Source organism: Cotesia typhae, unplaced genomic scaffold (assembly GCF_013202065.1).
Source record: "Cotesia typhae breed Kobodo isofemale line unplaced genomic scaffold, CoteBio_Ctyphae contig_27, whole genome shotgun sequence".
NCBI lineage: Eukaryota > Metazoa > Arthropoda > Insecta > Hymenoptera > Braconidae > Cotesia > Cotesia typhae.
The window spans coordinates 1,779,857-1,799,560 of NW_027423733.1; the positions used below are offsets into that span (position 1 = coordinate 1,779,857).

General features: G+C 35.2%; 1 protein-coding gene across 9 annotated transcripts in view; it reads left to right on the top strand.

The window, feature by feature from the left end:
• Positions 1-14,859: 14,859 nt before the first annotated feature.
• The window catches only part of LOC141525717 (cadherin-AgCad1-like), a 313,469-nt gene continuing 308,624 nt past the window's right edge, over positions 14,860-19,704 (top strand). For all 9 annotated transcript variants that reach the window (XR_012478887.1, XM_074240289.1, XM_074240280.1 and 6 more), the window contains exon 1: positions 14,860-15,013. Coding sequence is in view for 8 of the 9 variants with exons in the window: in XM_074240289.1 (XP_074096390.1) it covers positions 14,950-15,013 (64 nt within the window). In the remaining variant the exon portion in view is untranslated. The remainder of the gene's footprint in view (positions 15,014-19,704) is intronic.

Sequence of the window (19,704 nt, forward strand, 5' to 3'; positions counted from 1 at the left end):
CTTTGAGCTTGTAATATGAAGTTGTTCCAGCATTCCAACCGATTCCATGATAATTTCGGATCAGCCAGGTATTCAGACGTTGATAGTTGGTAGGTAGCACCTTCCAGTGATATGGTGGTTGAAATAGTGTGTATGACAACTCTTCAATATTATCAATATCATGTTGAATTGTTATTGATGCCAACTCCTTAACAATGAAGCGACTATCAGCTCCTCTGAATCCTTGAACGTCTAGAATGATCTCCATTTTTACTGCTTTTGACAACGAAGAGTGACTGAATGATGACTCTTATAATCAATTCAACCTTTTTATAACCCGATCTCTGGATTTTACCCCCACCACTCGATAATCTTATTGGTTAATTAATAATTTGATTGGTTATTCAAACTACGTCGTAGAGTTTTAAACTGCGTAGTAGATGATGTCATCAGACAGGTTTGAACCGGTTCAAGGTCTCGTAGCTGTGCAGTTTTTCTTTGTTCTATTTCTGTTGGGTAGTAGATGACGTCATCTCATTTTTACAGGTTATGTTTATGCTTTCCCGCCATTTAACTCATTTTACAGGTTATGTTTATGCTTTCCCACCATTTAACTTATGATTTCAGGTTATGTTAAACTTCTTGTGCGTCATCTATCATAACTGCGCAGTTTCTATTTTTAGATTATGAGTCATACTATTCTAGAATTTTTCCAACTGCGCAGTAGATGACGTCATTACCTTGCTATAAAAGCAGCGCGCCGCGAGCATACTTCATCGAAGTGAAGTACGAGTGAAGTACCATAGTGTTGTGTGTTAGAAAATATCAAGCTTTTGAAATCTGCTGTTCTGAAACTGTTTTCTGAAGCCTGCTACCAGCTGTTGAAATCTGCTACCTCGTGCTGGAATCTGCTACTTGAAATCTGCTGAAGAAATCTCAATCATGGCACCGTACCGTAAACATCCTGTTACCGATACAATGCATGAAATTGAGAGATCAACAACTTTCAAGCGTGTCAAAGTTGAAGATAAAACTCCAAGCCCGTTGATGTTCAAGAGGATGTGTGAACTTGAGGTGGGAAAAACTTACAAGCTAACTGGGATTGGAACGGTTATGACAGATCATGGACTCAACTTTGAAATCGATCTGGAAAACCACTTTTCAACGTTCTTCCCTGCTACCACCAACCAGAAATATCTCAACAATCCTGATATGATATTTAAAATGAAATTTTTAATCTTATGCAATACTTTAAATCGACACTACATTGGGGCCAATTATAATAAATTCAAGCTTATTAATCACTCTGGGAAATCAATTACAGAAATTGTGAGAGAATTGTGTTTTGATATGTGCACTTAACTTTTATTCTAAATAATTGTTTTATACTTAACTTTTATACTAAATAATTTTTTATACTTATTCTAGTAAGGTTTATAGTTAAAAACGCAAAATTACAAAAAAGTTTTTTCTTTATTTGCTATTTTTAATTACATTAAGTTTATTGATTATTTTTAATCACAATAAGTTTTTAGATTAGTATAGGATCAATAATTTTATTTAATTCTTGTATTCGTCGGCGAAATCGTTCTCCGTCTCTTGCTGCTTGTTCCCATGGACCTTTCCTCGCTTGTCTGGATGCAAAGTCCCACACATACATGTAATGTATGGTGGGCTTGGGGTCAAACTGTACCATTAAGTAAGTTTTCTCACAGTGCTGCTGATGGGATTGTACTCAACTATTCGGTCGTGAATTATTAAGCAGTAAGCAGCAGTTTGATTTGGAAACTGTGCTGACGATTCAAACTCCAGACGTATATCCACAGGTCCAGACTTGACTGACTCGTTCTGCTTGGAACAGTCAATTATATACAGAGGTGCTGTACTTAGAAATTTTTTCTTAGCCAATAGCGGTTCAGCTTCTTTCCCATAGTAAGCACTTTGAAAATTTGTGTACATATCAAACATCAAGGCATACTGATTATGCACAATGTTGAGGTTCAAATTTCCATATGGATAACTCTGAGAGTTCAAGAACAGCTTAATGTCTCTTATGCTGCAGTGATCAAACTCGCTTGCGTTTTGATTCGATTGATTCTTTCTTGCTGTTTGGAATCCAAGGATAACAAAACGAGGTTTCTCAAGCTGATTTGTCGTTTTGATTACCCAAATATGCTTGTTGGTAGCTAGTAGCAGTGGATACTCATACAATTCCCAAGTCCGGAAACTGATTGGAATAGCTGGATCGGAGGTTATGTAATTCAACACCTCGATTTTTGCTTGTCAGACATTGTTATGTATGGTACAATCCACTCAATTTTTGAATCGTAATTGAAACATTTTCATTCTCAACGGTAACAACATAAGCATTTTGATCAGTATTTGATCTGATCAGTATCAATTCATGCTTGGCATTCACGATAATTCGTTGATAATCTTCAGCAAATCCAAGAATGAAACTCAGCGGTACTGAGACATCAAAGTAACCGCTATTATCAGTCAGCTTGTTGTCATCTTCATTAACAATCCAACCAGCATTTTCCAGAATATTTTGTTGTCCCGGACTCAGAGAAGCGTATCCTTTCATAACACTGGTGATACCAACATTCTTACATCTATCGATTTCTACACCATTGAGTTCATAACGTATCTCTTCAAACATATGACAAACAGCCATGTTGACCATCTTCGTAGTAGCACTTACAGCAGTACCATCAGCTTTCCTCATTCTTCCATAAAAATGTAATGTGCTTTTGCTTGGGAGCAAGCACAGATCTTGATGTTGAACAGCAATCCTGATTTCATCACTGTTGTTGAATGTTGATGATGCATATGGTAAGTGTGAATGAGCTTCACAGTGTGCAATAGACTCATCGAAAATAATTGATTTTTTTATATCTAAGATTTCCGCCATGGTATCACACAAGCTAGACAACAAAAATTTATTTTTATCTTCTGAATTTTCCACGTAATTTTAGTCCTAGACTTTTTAGGAACTCTGCGTTTTGACGTGTCAACACTTTCAGAGCTCGATGATGACTGATAATCTTTGGACATCCTGCAATCCTTTTATACCCGTTACCAGTCTTTGTCTCATATACGATACCCATTACAGACTTTTTATATGCAGTCTTATCGTTATAGTCTCGCCACGGAAATTTGCTATTCTCCCGTCCTGATCAACAATGCGGAGCCTCAAGTTGTGTATTGCTCGTACGGCGACTGGTAGGTAAATGATATTTGTTGGCACTTCCACTATCTTATATCCTGCTGGAACCCTCGGGAAAAATTCATGGATTGTGTGATTCTTCTCACCATTGATGTACGATCCAGTAGTTATATTGCACTCGACTCTCAGAGCATTGATTTTCAATAATTTGACTGGTAAATCAGATTTATGTGCTGTGTTAGGTTCAAGCACGCGGTTGGTAAATCCAAGTAATGATCCAATGGAATCTTCAGGCTCAAAATTTATATATTGATCACATCTTATTTCACTTCTCAACTCATTGTTGTTTGCTTTTAAAGTGAAACTTAGTTCAGGTAATGTCTTGTTTATATAAGTTTCAATATCTTTAATTTCATAACTCCCTGTTGGTATAGTTATTTCTTGAAATCTCTTAATTGTACTTCTTTTGGATCTTTTTGATGACACATAAAATTTATTAGCACCAACATCAATATTTGGTATTGAATTAAATGTCAGGAGCTTAACGAGTCCAAGTACATAATTTTTTGTTGGTGATAGCTCAATCGGCGGAAAATAATTTGCCTCCAGTATGGAGGAGTTTCCGGATAGTGTCAAGGTGAATGACTCTGCCATGACTGACGCTTGTTGTCCCGACTCACTTCAATTTATAGTTGTCCAGCCAGGAATTTTAAGCACAAATGTCCACATATGATTGTATCAAAGTCTTGATATCTTTTATGATTGTACTTTACGCTACCTACATCGAGATATTTCATCAAGTCTTGTGGAGGTTGTAGATTACCAAAACTGTCAAAGTAAATTACTTGATTATGATTCTTCTTGTATGCAACCCAGTGAGTTCCAAGTCCAAGTTTATCATCTAAATTTATTATTGCTGATTCGTTTGTCTTTGGTCCAGATTTTGGTAAATCATTTCTCATAAAAACTCCTCGAAAATTTGGAATTTTAAGCAGCTTGGCATACTTTAATAAGTCGATGTTAGTCAGTGCTCGATGTGGTAGCTCTACTGGTTTTTGACTTCTTGCAGCAAGCTCCTTCTGGGTATGGTTTCAGATAAAGTCCCATACCACTGCGGTAAGGTTTGAGGTATAATCCTCTACCTACAGCTATTTCCTCCATCTTCAAGTTGTGACGTTTCTTTTCAGCTAATTGATTTTTGGCTGCGCTGGCATCGTTCACAGCTTTTGCAACACCTGCAGCTCCACCTGTTAGAGCACCAACCGCTGATAACCCTGCAAACAGGGGAATCAAGAATGGAAGTACTCCACCAATCTTTGATGGAACTGGTAGAATACGAGGCAATCGAACGTTTTTCTTCCCACCAATTTTCTTGACAGCTTTGCGGGCACCTCCAAGAGCTGTTTTAACTGGATCTCCACCAGACTGCATGGACTTTTTAGCTTCATCAACAATCTGTCTCAGAGCAACATCCTTCTTCTTGGTTGTCTTTCTTTTGACTGTCTTACGCTTCATTGTTTTTCTTTTAATTGTCTTACGCTTTGTAATAGGTTTTTCTTTTTTAAGACCCATACCGAAACGTCTTTTCAACTTCATGATTTTATTCACACTCCAAGCAGCAGCTTTTTCACCAATAGCAGCGTCTCTTGCTTGAAATCGTTGCCACGCTTTCTCAGCAAGGATTTTATCAGCCTCTTGACGGGCTTCTAAATTTTCACGATTTTTCGAGTAAGCTATATCATGTTCCTTACACGCAGCGTCCAGAGGATTTATGCCTGGATCACCTCGAGCTAACCTCTTAGCTAACTTAGTTCCCGGACCACAATACTGATATCCTGGTATGTGAAGTTCAAGAGGAAGCTTATTGATTATGTTGTTGAATAAACCTTCACCACGTCTGCTCTCAGACATGTCACATGAAAGACTGACTCGCTTATCTATATGAGCCGGTATATATACCTCTTGAGCTCAGAATACAATCAGCAGTCATGGATAGCAAACCAAGAGCTCAGTTGCCAGTTATCAATTTTGATCAAATTGTTCAAGGAACCGGTGCAAAACTCAAACGACACGGTGCTTTACTTCCCAACAGTATCCGTGCAGTGTTTTGCGGACCATCAAACTGTGGAAAGACCAACGCTCTACTATCCCTTATTGTACATCCAAACGGTTTGAGGTTTGAGAATAGATATCTTTACTCAAAGTCTCTTAACCAACCAAAGTATCAGTTCCTGGAGACGCTGCTTAAACAGATTGATGGTATTAGATTCTTCACATTCAGTGAACATGAAGCTGTAATCAAGCCTGAAGATGCTAAACCTAACTCCCTGATGATATTTGATGATGTTGCTTGTGAAAAACAAGATCACATCAAGGCTTTTTTCTGCATGGGTCGACACAAGGATGTAGACAGCTTTTATCTCTGTCAAACTTATACACGAATACCGAAGCATCTGATTAGAGATAATGCAAACTTTCTCGTGCTATTCCGTCAAGATGAAATGAATCTGAAGCATATTTATAATGATCATGTCAATACAGACATGTCGTACAACTCATTCAGAGATTTATGCTCGGCATGTTGGAATAAATATGGGTTTGTGGTAATAGATAAAGACAGTGAATTGAACAGTGGTAGGTATCGCAAAGGATTCGACTGCTTCATTAGTATAAATTGAGGTACTTTAGAGTGTGATAGTCATACATGCTGTAGACGTTAACCTGTCAACATGAAGCCTGAAGAAATATCAAATCAGAAAGATATTCTGCATCAGATATCTCAAGCCAGTGATGCCATCCGACGGAAGCACAAGATGTTGAAGTTGGGTAAAGATACAGCTGAGAAAGCTATGGAGGAAATGTTCAAGCCTATTGTGACACCACTCCAGAGTATAGTTGAATCTTCAAAGTTGAAAGGGGAAAATATTAAAAAGAAGAAAAACCACAGGTTGAAAAACAAGAGGTTGAAAAATCTTTATATGATGATCCAGAAGTATACAACAGTTTAATAACAGATGATGAAAGTTCATTTGAGAATACAGCACTTGCTATTACTCAGCCACCACCATCAACAAGTACTCCAGCTCGTAGAAATCCTCTTCTCACTAATTATCTACAACGTTTAAGTAAAAACATAAAGATAATGATATGAGATATGGTGTACGCAGAAAACGCGGTGAAATGCATATGGGTGATTCACCTATTTCATTTGCAAATGATACAATAACTGTCAAAGAAAAAAATTATCCAATAACTCCTGGGTTGTTGGAATTATTATTTAGAAAATCACCAGAGGATGCACTCATCACCCCAGATGATAAGAAAAAGTACTTGGACATAATTCAACATACCAACGCTCATAGGAAAAATTATGATCCAAATCGTACCATTTATGAAGATACAACAATCAAGTTCAATAAATACATTGCTGATTTTATCACCAAGTTCGGTAAAGGGTTACCAAAATATATGATTGCAAGAAAACAGAGATTACCAATGGACTATGTTTACTGGGATGATCCAAATGAACTAGTTGATCGTTTGCGACTACTTATGGCATCTCAAGCTGCTGGAAATCCAAGTCACACGAATGAAATCATGTCAATTATTGAAGAGCTTAGGGAGGCTGGAGTTATATATTAAAAGCTTCTGAAAAATTAAATCATTCACACATTGACAGTCAAAGTGTTCACAACCATGAGCATCGATATATTTGGACGTCCACTGGACAATAACTTAGGTCAACGAGGGCCAGCTGGTAGAGGTTTCAATGTAACTTCTGATGGAAACTATAACATTGAGAATAAAAGGCTGTGCAATCTCGGTAATCCTTCAAATGAACATGATGCGGCGACAGTGCAGTTTGTACTGAGACAGATGTCTGAACTGAATAAAAGTATAGACAGTGAACAGAAAGAGATTATTTCACATTTACACTCTGAAATAGTAATACTGAAGGCTGCTGTAGGAAATTTGCAGACATCTATTGAGGAAGTTAAAGCAGTACTTTCCTCTCACCAAAATAATATCAAATATCTCACTGAGAAACTCAATGAACGACAAAAAGACAGTGATAGCTAATGAGCTTCACAAACCGGCTCGCAGAAACTATAAACGTCGTCATGTTGACATCCGAGGTCTCGACGAGACTTGGCAAGCTGACTTGGTTGAGATGATTCCATATGCGACAGTCAATAAAGGACACAAGTATCTGCTTACAATCATAGATATATTTTCTAAATATGCCTAGGCAGTTCCAATTAAATCAAAAGGTGGTGTAGATGTCACTAGTGCTATGAAGTCTGTACTCCAGCAAGGTCGTGTACCTAAGAATCTCCATGTTGATCAGGGTAAAGAGTTTTACAACAAAGAATTTAAAGATCTGATGAAGCAGCACAAGATAAATCTGTATTCAACATTCAGCAATCTCAAAGCATCCATATGTGAACGTTTCAATATAACACTCAAGACTAAAATGTGGCGAGAATTCACAGGTCGTTGCAGCTACAAGTGGACCGATATACTTGATGACTTGGTGAATACTTACAACAACACTAAACATCGGACTATCAAAATGAAACCTGTTGATGTTACCGCTGCTCAGGAGAAACAACTATTGGAAAACATATATCAACCACTGCAAGTCAAATCACAACAGAAGAAGTTTAATGTTGGAGACAAAGTCCGAATCAGCAAGTACAAGCATGTGTTTGACAAGGGATACACACCAAACTGGACAACAGAAATCTTCACAATCAAGTCGGTGCAGAACACGAATCCAACGACGTACAAGCTCGTGGACTATCAGGATCAACCAATTGAAGGAGGATTTTACAATGAAGAACTCAGCAAAGTCAAATATCCAGATGTATATCTTGTTGAAAAAGTAATTAGAAAACGTGGAAATAAATACTATGTTAAATGGCTAGGATTTGATACTAAGCATAATAGTTGGATAAATAAATCTAATATGTAAAACACAAATTATATATTGTTTTTATTTACAAACCTTAAAACTATATTTACATTGTTTTTTAATATTACTAATTTTACCGTAATTTTTGCTTCTTATTATCATTATTATTATCTTGCACAATCTTTCTTTTCTTAAAAACTAGTGGCCCCTTGTAACCCCATGGTAGGTTATCAGTGCTAGCCTCAATAAGTTGACGTTTATCATCACCCCAACTGAGAGCAAGTTTCTGCTGCTTTATTGTGTGTACTTGATGATTTTTACTTTTTATCATGTACTGCTCTTTTCTTAATAATACGTTTTCAAACAGACATCGTTTGAAGTCATCAAACGTGATTGTCTTCAAGGTAGATCCTCCGATACCCTTTGCCCGTTTCTTGATCCTATCTCTTTCCTTCTCAGGATTGTGAATCTCGAAGGCGTAGAGCTTGGCTCTGAGACCCACAAACTCGGACATGATTTTTCCATTGTTCTCATCCTTCATAAGCCCCAGGACCTTTTTGTTTGCTAACGACATGTTGAAGACATTTTGGGGTGGGTAGTCAGAGGTATCAAACCTTGAGATATCACGTTTGATGTCTTCGTATACGTTCGGTACATTAAATTGGTAAATAAGACTATCTGTATCGGTATACAATAATTTAGATGTCGTTTCATAATTTTTCATTACATAATTATAATGGAAATCGTAGATAAAAGTCTTGGATAAGTCTAAGATACTAAAGCCTACATAGATCGGCTTGTTAAAAACAACTCTAGCTTTTTTCATTTCAATTATGACTATATCCTCATCAAATACAGTTACGCTGTGGAAGGTTGGCTTACAAATCAGGTCTGATACCTGATAACGCCCCGCCCACTTTGTTCTTAACCAAACTTCTTTGTATTTACGAACATTCTCCATTGTCTTTCCGAAAACCGCGTTGTTCATCAACTTGTAAAAATTTTTCTCAAAATCATTTTTCGCTATTTTTCGACAATCAGTATTTTTATCAATGTATGATTTGAGCCAGTCTGATTGTTCAAATTTCAAGACTCTGTGTATTTTCTTAAGTTCTAAGCCTAAATCTAAACATTGTTTCAAATTCTTATAATGTATTACATAATTAGTCTTATCATACAGAGTTGTTGTTAATTTTTGTTGTTTGCTGCCAGGTGGTATAAAATGTTCAGGGCAGAGAGGCAAATCTTTGTGTAGATCATGTAATTTCTCAGGATAGTGTAGGTCTACTTCAAGGATGTAGCCTACACTTTCATCATCATTGAAAAACTGATCTACATTATCTACATTTTCAACCCATTCAAATTTACCCTGGGGTAAAGACATACTCATCGCTGCGCCATACAAATTATTTACATCGTAGGACATCAGGTATGTTTCGGGGTTGTTTGAATCAAAATCTTTGCCCATATACCGGTTGTTAGCTTCAGCATGTCTATTAGCACACATCGATACCCCACCACGAACACCCTTTTCAATGAAAAGAAGTATCTCAGGATCAGTTAACAGTTCAAGTTCTACTTCAGTATGCTTCAACATTGCAGAGTTTGAAAGACCTGGTGCTGTATAAAAATGTATGGCATCAAGATTGTATGTTTTGAAACAACTCAATCTAAAATTTTCAAACACGTCAGCTAATAGAAGTACATCTGTTTTCAAATATAAATCTGAGTATTCACCGAGAGTACTAATATCAAACTCATTCCAAACTACTTGAGCAAATGCATAATCATAATCAGAAATGGTAGAGTTGGTTAATTTTGAAAAAATGAATCCTGATCAGGCAGCTGTTTTTCATCAAGTCTATCAATATTATCAATGTACTCATATGGGAATACACCCTTACGTGTTGCTAATTTGAATTTATCAGGGTCTGGGTAGTGTAATTGTGTAATTTTCTTGTCACTATCATCAAGGTATGAAGCTAATTTCTCTAAACTGGAAGCCATGAATCTAAATGAATCAATAAATCTTAAAGAGACTGAAGTATTTTTAACTGATTTTGTAAAAGAAATGTAACGCTCTTTATTGATCGGTAGTAATGAAATTTCACCTTCAAATACTGTAGCGAAGGATTTAATTATAAAGTGTGAGTCATAGCCGGATAAATTATGAAAGACAATGGGGATAATGGTAGATTTCTGATAATTAACGTTACATGATTTATGAGCAGCGTTTCTATAATTCCCGGTGAAGTGACAATGATCATAAACTTTATCATTAGGAGATGTTATAGGTTTTTCACAGATATGACAAACAGTTGCCTAATTATGCCTATCTTGTTGTTCTTTGGTAAGAGGTTTCATTTTGATGGGATTCTTTAAAATTTTTTCAAAGTCAATAGCTAATGATTCTAATTGTTTAACAAACCAGTTGATACAATCTGGAGAACGGTTCAATTCAAATTTAGACAATGTATTGTCATAGCTACAATGTACATAGTAAGCAATACTGTGTGGAACATGCTTGTGAACTTTTTTGACATCATCTCCCTGGGGTTCGAGTATGCATTCACGATCTGCATAGACTAAAAACGGTACAGGATCTTTAGATTTGAAATCTTTGAATTTCAAAACTCGGTTTTTTTCGTTCGGAAAGTCCATGCGGACTTTATTAGATTTGAAACAATCAGATATATGTTCTTTATAACTTTTTTGATGCTTAAAATGATTCAAGCAACGATCGCAAAAGTACAATTTATGTTTACCTTTAGTTATTTGTTTAGTAATTAATCCGGAAAGATTATGTATCCATGCAAAGTGATAGACTGACTCAATATGATCTAAATTATCTGTATAATTTACACTTTTTTTAATCATCAATAAATGAATTGCAGGTATTTTTGATTCAGAGTTACTTAAATATAATGGAATAATAACACTTTTCTCAGACTTTTTACTCGTAAATTCCGACTCTATACTGTATACGTTAATGCTAAGATTATTCATTTTTTCAAATTTCGGAATGTCATTAAGTTTAATTGGAAATTTTATACCTTCATAGTTCAATCTGATGCTAAAGTGTTGATATTCTTCAGGTAGTTCTGGATTGAGAACAGGTGGATGTAACGCAGCATTGACGCACCATAGTAAGCAGAACTCATCCTTATTTTGGATGTTTGTAACCGCATTCTTCTTGACAATATCCTTTGGTAATCTAACGAAGGTGGAGTTTCCAACTTGGATTGGTGCGAATCTTGACATAGTAACCATCAAGCTGTTCGGTCCAAGCAGACTCCATCCAGAACCCTCATGTTCAAAATCTTCGATTCTTTGTAGTAATTTGTCGTAGACATGTTGACTAAACCAATCCTGAAGAGATGTGGCAGGGAGAATCTCGCGACTTTTGGTGACAAAAGATTTTCGTTCTTCTATGTCTTGTTGATGTTTCCGGAATGTGCAAAAGAGTTCAACATTCACTTTCAACCCTGCCAGATCTCTCAAGACACTCTGCACCTTGTTGATGACGATGTCCCGTGAGGCCTGGAGAAATGATGCTGGATCTTTGTGATGCTGGTTGATAATACATCCAGTCTGGATGTTACCAGCGAAAGCGTTTTCCAAGTCCCGCCATTTGACTCCTTGGTTAAGATCTCCACCAACAACTAGGTTACCGAGTCTGGAGAACTGATCGGCAAACCAGTTGAGTTGGTTGATGTGTGCTTGAACACTTCGTCTCACTTGAATTGATGTTCCAGGATCGAGTAATATAGTGTTGAAGTACTGGATAGTTTCATTGCACACCCTTAAACACCTTTGACGATGATTATCAGTGAGCTGCTCTCCTAACAGATCAGCATATGAGACAGCAATAGTGTCCACCAAGTTTTTGAGAGCCTCAATGAGGTTAGGTTGAGCCATCTTGGGAAGACGCACACTTCACTACTGTCTGTTTACACAATATTGAAGGTTATGCACACTGTTTATAGGTTATATACACTGTTTATAGGTTATGTACACTTTTATAGGTTATATACACTGTTTGTAGGTTATATACACTGTTTATAGGTTATGTTCACAATAGTTTATACACACACTGAATTTACACGATAGTTTTTGGTACACTGGACTACAGTTTATGCACACAATAGTTTTTGCACACTGGACTATACTCGCGTACTTCACAACACTAAACTTTACTATATTTTATATAACACTGAATACTGTTTAATCATGAGAGATGTACTTCATTTTTTATGAAGTACGCTCTCAGCGAGCTGCTTATATAGGCAGAAAATACTGCGTAGTTACCCCCACTCCTCTACCTCGAAACCGGTTTGATGACGTCATCTACTGCGCAGTAAGAAAATTCTAGAACAGAATGAGTCATCTACTGTGCAGTTAGAAAATTCTAGAACAGAATGAGTCATCTGGTTCGTGGAAATTTCCCCTACCCCTTTCACAAAACAAGTCTAAACCTGTCTGATGACGTCATCTACTACGCAGTTAGAAATAGAACAAAGAAAACTACGCAGTTACGCGACCTTGAACAGGTTCAAACCTATCTGATGACGTCATCTACTACGCAGGAGAACAAAGAAAACTGCGTATGACCTTGAACAGGCTTAAACCTAAGGTTGACAAAAACCTCACCAGATGGTGTATCTTCTCGCATGTACTCGTCATACATGCAGTTTGAATATATTAATCTTTTCGGAATATAAACATTGAAATGCACCTGTGATCTAAGCAACTATAGTTGATGGTTAGATCACAGGTGCATTTTTTAACAAAATGGTGAATTCACAATTCAAAATGGCGGATAGCGGTCAACAGATGGCGGATTTCAGATAGCAAATTCAAAATGGCGGATTCAGAATGGCGGATTGCAGATAGCAGCCACCAGATGGCGGAAATCTGATTCAAAATGGCGGATAGCAGCCACCAGATGGCGGATTCAAATGGCTGATAGCAGCCACCAGATGACGGATTCAAAATGGCGGATTCAAATGACGGATTCACAATTCAAAATGGCGGATAAATTTTAAAAATGGCGGACAGTAAGATGGCGGCGGAATTCACCACCAGCGCCACCTGCAAAACCTCGACCATATCCTCAAACTGTCGTTAAAACAGGTCACCCATATCGACAAATGGTACTTAGCATGGACACGAACCCTTTGTTGGTAAAACAGATTCCTGTAATGTCGATATCACCCCCAGCTTCACTACTCCGGAGTCGTTACTCCGGTTACGAACTCACATTCTTTCAATCATCATTTTATATTGTTAATAGTTAAAAAGTGAATAGTGTAAATTAAGACGTGTTTGCCCATAGGGCTATTTAATCAGAATACACAAACTAAAAACTCGAATCGAAGTGTATCATCATTTCTAAGTTAAGAACCTTCAATCTTCGATATCCAATCAGTAGGAGGAAGAAAGCAACCAAGCAGCGGAAGAAGATAAAGATAGGCGTCTAATCCTAGGCTGAATCATTATTCGAGTCAGATTCGTAATAGTAAGTGGAGGTTATTATTATTTTTTTCCGAGATCGATTGTTTATTCCAAGGGGCCCTCTCCGGAGTTTTCACTCTCGCGAACCCATAAATTAAAAACTTACCGATCCTTTCGTTAAGGAAATTCATCTGTTATCCGAACCTCCAATAGTTCAGCTACCGAGTTCTAAGATTGCAATTTTTCGGACATAACAGTGTGGTTTGAAAATTCAAAAAATAGTGTTCTATGAAACTTTAATCAAATTTTTGAGCTCGAAGAGCTCAAAAGCATAGAAAAGCTATCTCTTTGAGCTCGGAAAGCTTAAAATAGCATATAAAGGGTATTTTCGAGCTTGAACAGCTCAAAAACGTCATCAATTCAATTTTAAGCACCTAGGTACAAATTTAGCGAGAAGTTGCAGGGATGGCCTTCAGTGTTAATAATTTTCCTATTTTTTTTATAGTATTTTAATTTATTTTTTTCGTTTCCTTTGCAATTAATTAATTTTTAAAAAGTATGGAATTAATCTCCATCAAATTATCTTGACAATAATATACAAATTATCTTGATTCCGTGAACTAACAAGGTCATAATAATAAAAAATTGTTTGATCGTAAAGTACTCTTTTATGCTTTCCATTATGAGTTGTGCAATTCATTTCTTAAGGCATGAGCATAACATTAATGATGTTTCAGTCAACCGTTGAATTAATGTGTACGAAATAAGAAATTTTACTATCAGTATTCCTGCTTGGACCAGTGGTAACGTGAACGACTGAGGACCCAATGGGCTCAAGCCCAACTCACGACAAGGATATTTTCAATCAAAAATTCAAATTGAATTCGCTAATGTGTTATTATTATTATTAGTTCTTATTACCGATAGATTTTAAAATTGTAAGATTATATTTGTAGATAAACATCTCTCAATTTCTAAACAGCTTGACTGATTGAAGCACAGTTTTTGATACTTCAAAGAGATTTCTCGAAATTAAATGTCCCAAAAATTTGAAATAATTTAGTCGAATAGATTTTAAGAAATCGTTACAAAGATGGAAGTTACCAATAAAGTTAGTTTCAAATCCTTTCATATTTGCCCCTAAGATGTGTATTTAAATAGATTTTTAGTATTAATTACAAATATCATTTTGAAAGTGATAATTAGATTAGTGATAACTGTCGTAAGTAACTTATATATCTGTGTCTCGAAGACTATCTTTTACTCACATTTTTCTGATAAGACTTACAGTTTTATCATTTTCTTTTATCAGTAGATTATTATTGATATTGAATTGAAAACCAGCACAAGTGTAAATGTCAGTGAATTTTTTTAACTATTTCTAAGTTGAAAAATCATTGCATAGTCTTGTGATTAATTTTAAGAATCAACAATGAAGAATTTCAAGTGTTGTATTTTTTTTTATTTCACCTGTTTTGTGAGAATGTGTGAGTGTGGTAAGTAGTCCAGCTCACCATTGTTTGATGCTTGCAAAAAAATATAATAACCCTCATGCAAATTTTTATGGTTTCACGACAAAAGACTCGGAGAAATTTTCGATCGCTATTGATATCGGTTGTAGTTAGTATATCCATTTCTTAAAAGAATAAGAGAGATATCCATGAAATTTATTTTAGACATACATAAATCTATTTAGGTTAAATGTGATCTATGCAGATTTGACTTAATCTAAATAAGATCTAAAAATTAATAGACCAAATATAAGTTAATCAGAAATAAGCTGATCCATAAAAAGCACAGATGACTTTAGTAATCGATGGTTATATTAATAAGCGTTTTCAGCTGAACTTAGTCCTGAGTAAACTTAGTGAGACATGTATAGTATAGTAGATAGATATATGTATAGCAGGAAATGTTTTGACTATACTTAGGCTAATTAAGTCTACTCAGGACTTAATTCAGCTGAATACGCCCAATAATAGTTTTTTGAGTTCAAAATAGATTACCCTATCAAAAAAATCCATGTGGGAAACCAGCCTGGATTCCCACATGGCGTTTTCGCACAGATTCCTATATGGTTTCCTATATAGTGAAACGGGAGGAACTGTGTTGACAAGTCTACTCGTTCTCTTTGGTCACCCCTTAATTTATTTAGGGCGTCACTGGATTTTTGGACACAGTATCCAGAAATTGGACCAGAGCATGGAGTAAATTTTACAGGGTCGTGAGAGATTGCTAGGAAGGAAACAGGAATCATAAAAGAAATTAATTTTATAAGAAATTTTATTTAACCAACCCCATTACAATAATAATCCCCTTACAATTAATTAACACTGAATGCTAAGTCCTATTTCCGTTTAGAAGACGGTTTCCTATCATAGTGGCTAATTCCGACGATACCCTCTTATGGAGCGACCATACCGCGGTTTCTATCTTATTCCCGTGCACCCCCCCCCTCCTGGGCGTCTATTCACGGTTTCCTATCAGTGTCTAATCCCGACGATACCCTCTTATAGAGCGACCACACGGCGGTTTCTAAGTGTACCCAGGAAACAGAGGAGGATACCATGAATCCCTAGGCCACTGTAATTGTTTCTCACACGCACACACAATATTATTTTATAATCCAACCACACTAATTAATATTCCCATTATTTTGCAAATTAATTTTTTTCCAAGATCTTTATTTAATTCCATTTTTCAAATTAAAATTCAATTAAGTAATTTTCGAAATCCAAATTATCCATTTATTCCTTATCCCAATTCTTAATTAAATTAATTTCCTAATTAAAATTCTTAACTAATTTACTGCCGTGTTCTTGATAATACAACAATAAATATTTAATGCCAAGAGGCTTTTGTATCTTGTATTAATAGATTAAAATTTGACGACAGAGGTCTTAATAATCTGCCGACAAAATATTCGCTACGTCCTAGTATTTTACAAATTTATTTTACTTTTGCAAATTTTATTTTTACCAAATTTTATGATTTGATTTCACTTAATTATCTTAATTCTAATTGATTTGATTTCATTTTAATAATTGCTTTATGTGAATTCAATTTTTGCCGAAATTTATAAATTATTTATTTTACTTAAATTGTTTTAATTTTGTCCAAATTATTTTGTCAGAGTTTAGGCATTAATCTATTTAATTAATTTACTTAATAATTGTTTATTGATTAAGAACGTCTCAATTGATTGTATTTTTTTCTTTTGACCTAATTATTTTATTTGTCTCTGAATAACTGAGTTTATTTTATTTCGACTAAATTACTTTCTTTGTGTTATGCGAAACTTCGAATTTATTTTATTTTAATTTTGGGGATTATATTTTACTTTACAACGTCTTGAGATTTTAGTCTCGTCCTTGTGTGTCCTTTACTCAGCGTTTTAACTCGAGACAAGATGGCTGAGTCTCTCGCAAACTTTTGTCGAATTTTCTTCGAGTGAAATTTACAAGTGATTTATTTTCTACTTCATTATCTAAATGATTTTTAACAATTATTCTAACGATTATTTTATGATTCTAATTTTAATTTTGTTTTATTTTACATAATCAAAATTTATTCCAATCTATTTATGTTGATTTTAACCAATTTTTAATTCTGATGATTTTACGAAAATATTTTACTGAAATTATTTCAATGATTTTAATTGACACAAAGTTAACTGATTTTATTTAAACTCAATTACCAGAGATCAAATTTTCACGTGACACCAAAAACATGAATTAACAAACTGAAATAATTCCTAGTAAGATTAATCCAGACTCTGCCTACGTGTTTAATAAATAACCCGAAATAATTCCTGGTACTATTAATTAAATATTTAGCATGTTATTTCTGACTTGTTCTTAAATTTATTCGTAATTTTAATCTGACTTTTATTCGGACTTTTCTAAATATTTTACGAAATTTTGTTCTTAAACATTTTGTTAATTAATTCTTAATATTCGGTTAAATTAACTCTTAAACTTGGTTAAATTAATTACTTAAATTTTGGTTGAAACCTTTCTTAAATTTTGTTAAACTTAATTACTTACATTTTTGCTTAAATTAACGATTGTGATTGAACGCGAAATGGCGATGACCTTCAGCCGACATATGGCTTGGCTGATGCCACTTCACCGAGAAATTATTTAGACGTGTTAACTGTACCTGGAGTTGCCTTCGTATTTTAGATCGATATCCCTCGACGCTGCGACTCCTGGATTTTTCGTCCCCTTATCAATTTTCTCCTCGGTGAGGTGTTACTTTGGCGGCAAAGTCCTTGATCACCACGTCGCGTCACGTTCTCCTCAGATAATAATTTTTCCTAGAACAGCAAATTGGCATTAGAATATATTGCGAATTAGACAAACTTAAGCGAGCTGACTTATAGGCCTAGCATGAATCAAATTTATCAAGTTTTATCGCCTCGTTCCGCTAGAGCGAGTGAATAAAAAATAATTACCTGATTGGAACTTTTTGCGATGCGTTTAGTTCGATCGTTCGATCAAAATAAGTTTTACCAAAATTTCATGGTGCGTTTCTTTCTTCCTCTGCTCTCCCCACTCTCACTATACCGACACCTCCACCTTGGAGACTCACTTACGAGTCTAAAATTATGCCTACAAGGGCTTAAAATCACAGCGCTCTGTGATCCGTCGATAATTAGACGAGTGCGAGTAAAAGAGCTTTTAATGGGTAACGATCACTCCGTTACAATAGAAATCCAGTCTAAGATCCTCCATAAATTTCCATATTAATGATGTAACAGGGTAATTTGCCCTTGATCGGCAAAACCGATCACACGTGGTCATAATTCGACGCAGCACTGGCGCGTCTCGGCCTTCCGGACCCGACTAGTATTAAGTAGGAGGGGGTATTTTGGGGGCTGTTACATAGACGAGCCACGAGTGGTGTCGGCAGAAGTAGTGAAGTTTACAAACGAGTGACATCGTCTGCTGAGCAACCAAGAAGCAAGATAAATTCCATACCAGAGTTCTCTATTATTATTAAAATTATCAAGGTATTGAAATTTTGTCTCTTCGTTGAGCCCTGGGGTTTATACCCGGCTCATTAATTCCACTATGTCTCAATTATCGATTTAATAAATGATAATTCAAATTGTTTATAATATCTTGCTTAATAGTAATTATTAATTTGGTTCGTGAACAGTTTGAGCATTCTTCTTGGGGATTTTATACCCGGGGAATGTTCTAGACCTCTTGGGTTTGCAAGTCGTGAATAATTAATGTATTTATACAGCTGGTTAATAATTGTTAACACCTTAGATTGGTTTAATTAAATTTATTTTTATTAATTAAATTCGGAACATCGAGAAGGTTCCAGTCGACACGACAATAGTATTCGGTACCCGAGGTCAAAACTTGCTACGCAGTTACGAACAACGGCGTCCAATTTTTGAGCCCGCAAATTCCTTGTGAATTTTAGCACGCAGTAAATTATAAAATTAACAACTGGACATTAGTATAATTTAGAACAATTGAATTATCATTTATTAACATAATTTATATTGAAAATTAATTATATTATCTATTTGAACGTATTTTATTTATTGGAAATTAAGTTTTGAGAAATTACGACGAAATTAAAAAATTGGAAATACCCGTGGATAATTATTAGAATTTATTTTTACATCGAGATAAAATTATTGTTAATTAATTATCCAGTCGACAAGAAAAATAATAATAATTACCTAGTCAAAAATTCCACGTGGTTGAATATTATGTTGAGATTAAGTTCCGGAAAAATTATCTTGTTAATTTCGTCATTGTGAAAAATTCTTAAGAATTTAGTCAGTAACGTGGATTATAAGTTCGAGATACGTGTATTATAATTGTTGGAAAAATTCTACAAAAAATGGAATTATTTTATGTTGAGAATTAAACTCGTGACTAAATTTTGAGTCAAAATTATAAGTCGGATTAAAGTCGGATCGTAGTAATTAAATTGGTAATTGAAAATAATTTATTAATTGAAAAATATTCGGTAATTTTAATTATTAGCTAATGACTGAATAGTTGAATCAATGTAATAATTTGCAAAAGTAAATTTTTATCAATTTCTTTTAATATTCAAACAAATAAAATAAAGTAATTCAGTGTGCGTGTGGAGAAGTGTGGGGTATGTGTGTAAAGATCGTGGGGGGTTAAGAGTGTGTGAGTGTACGCGTTCTCTA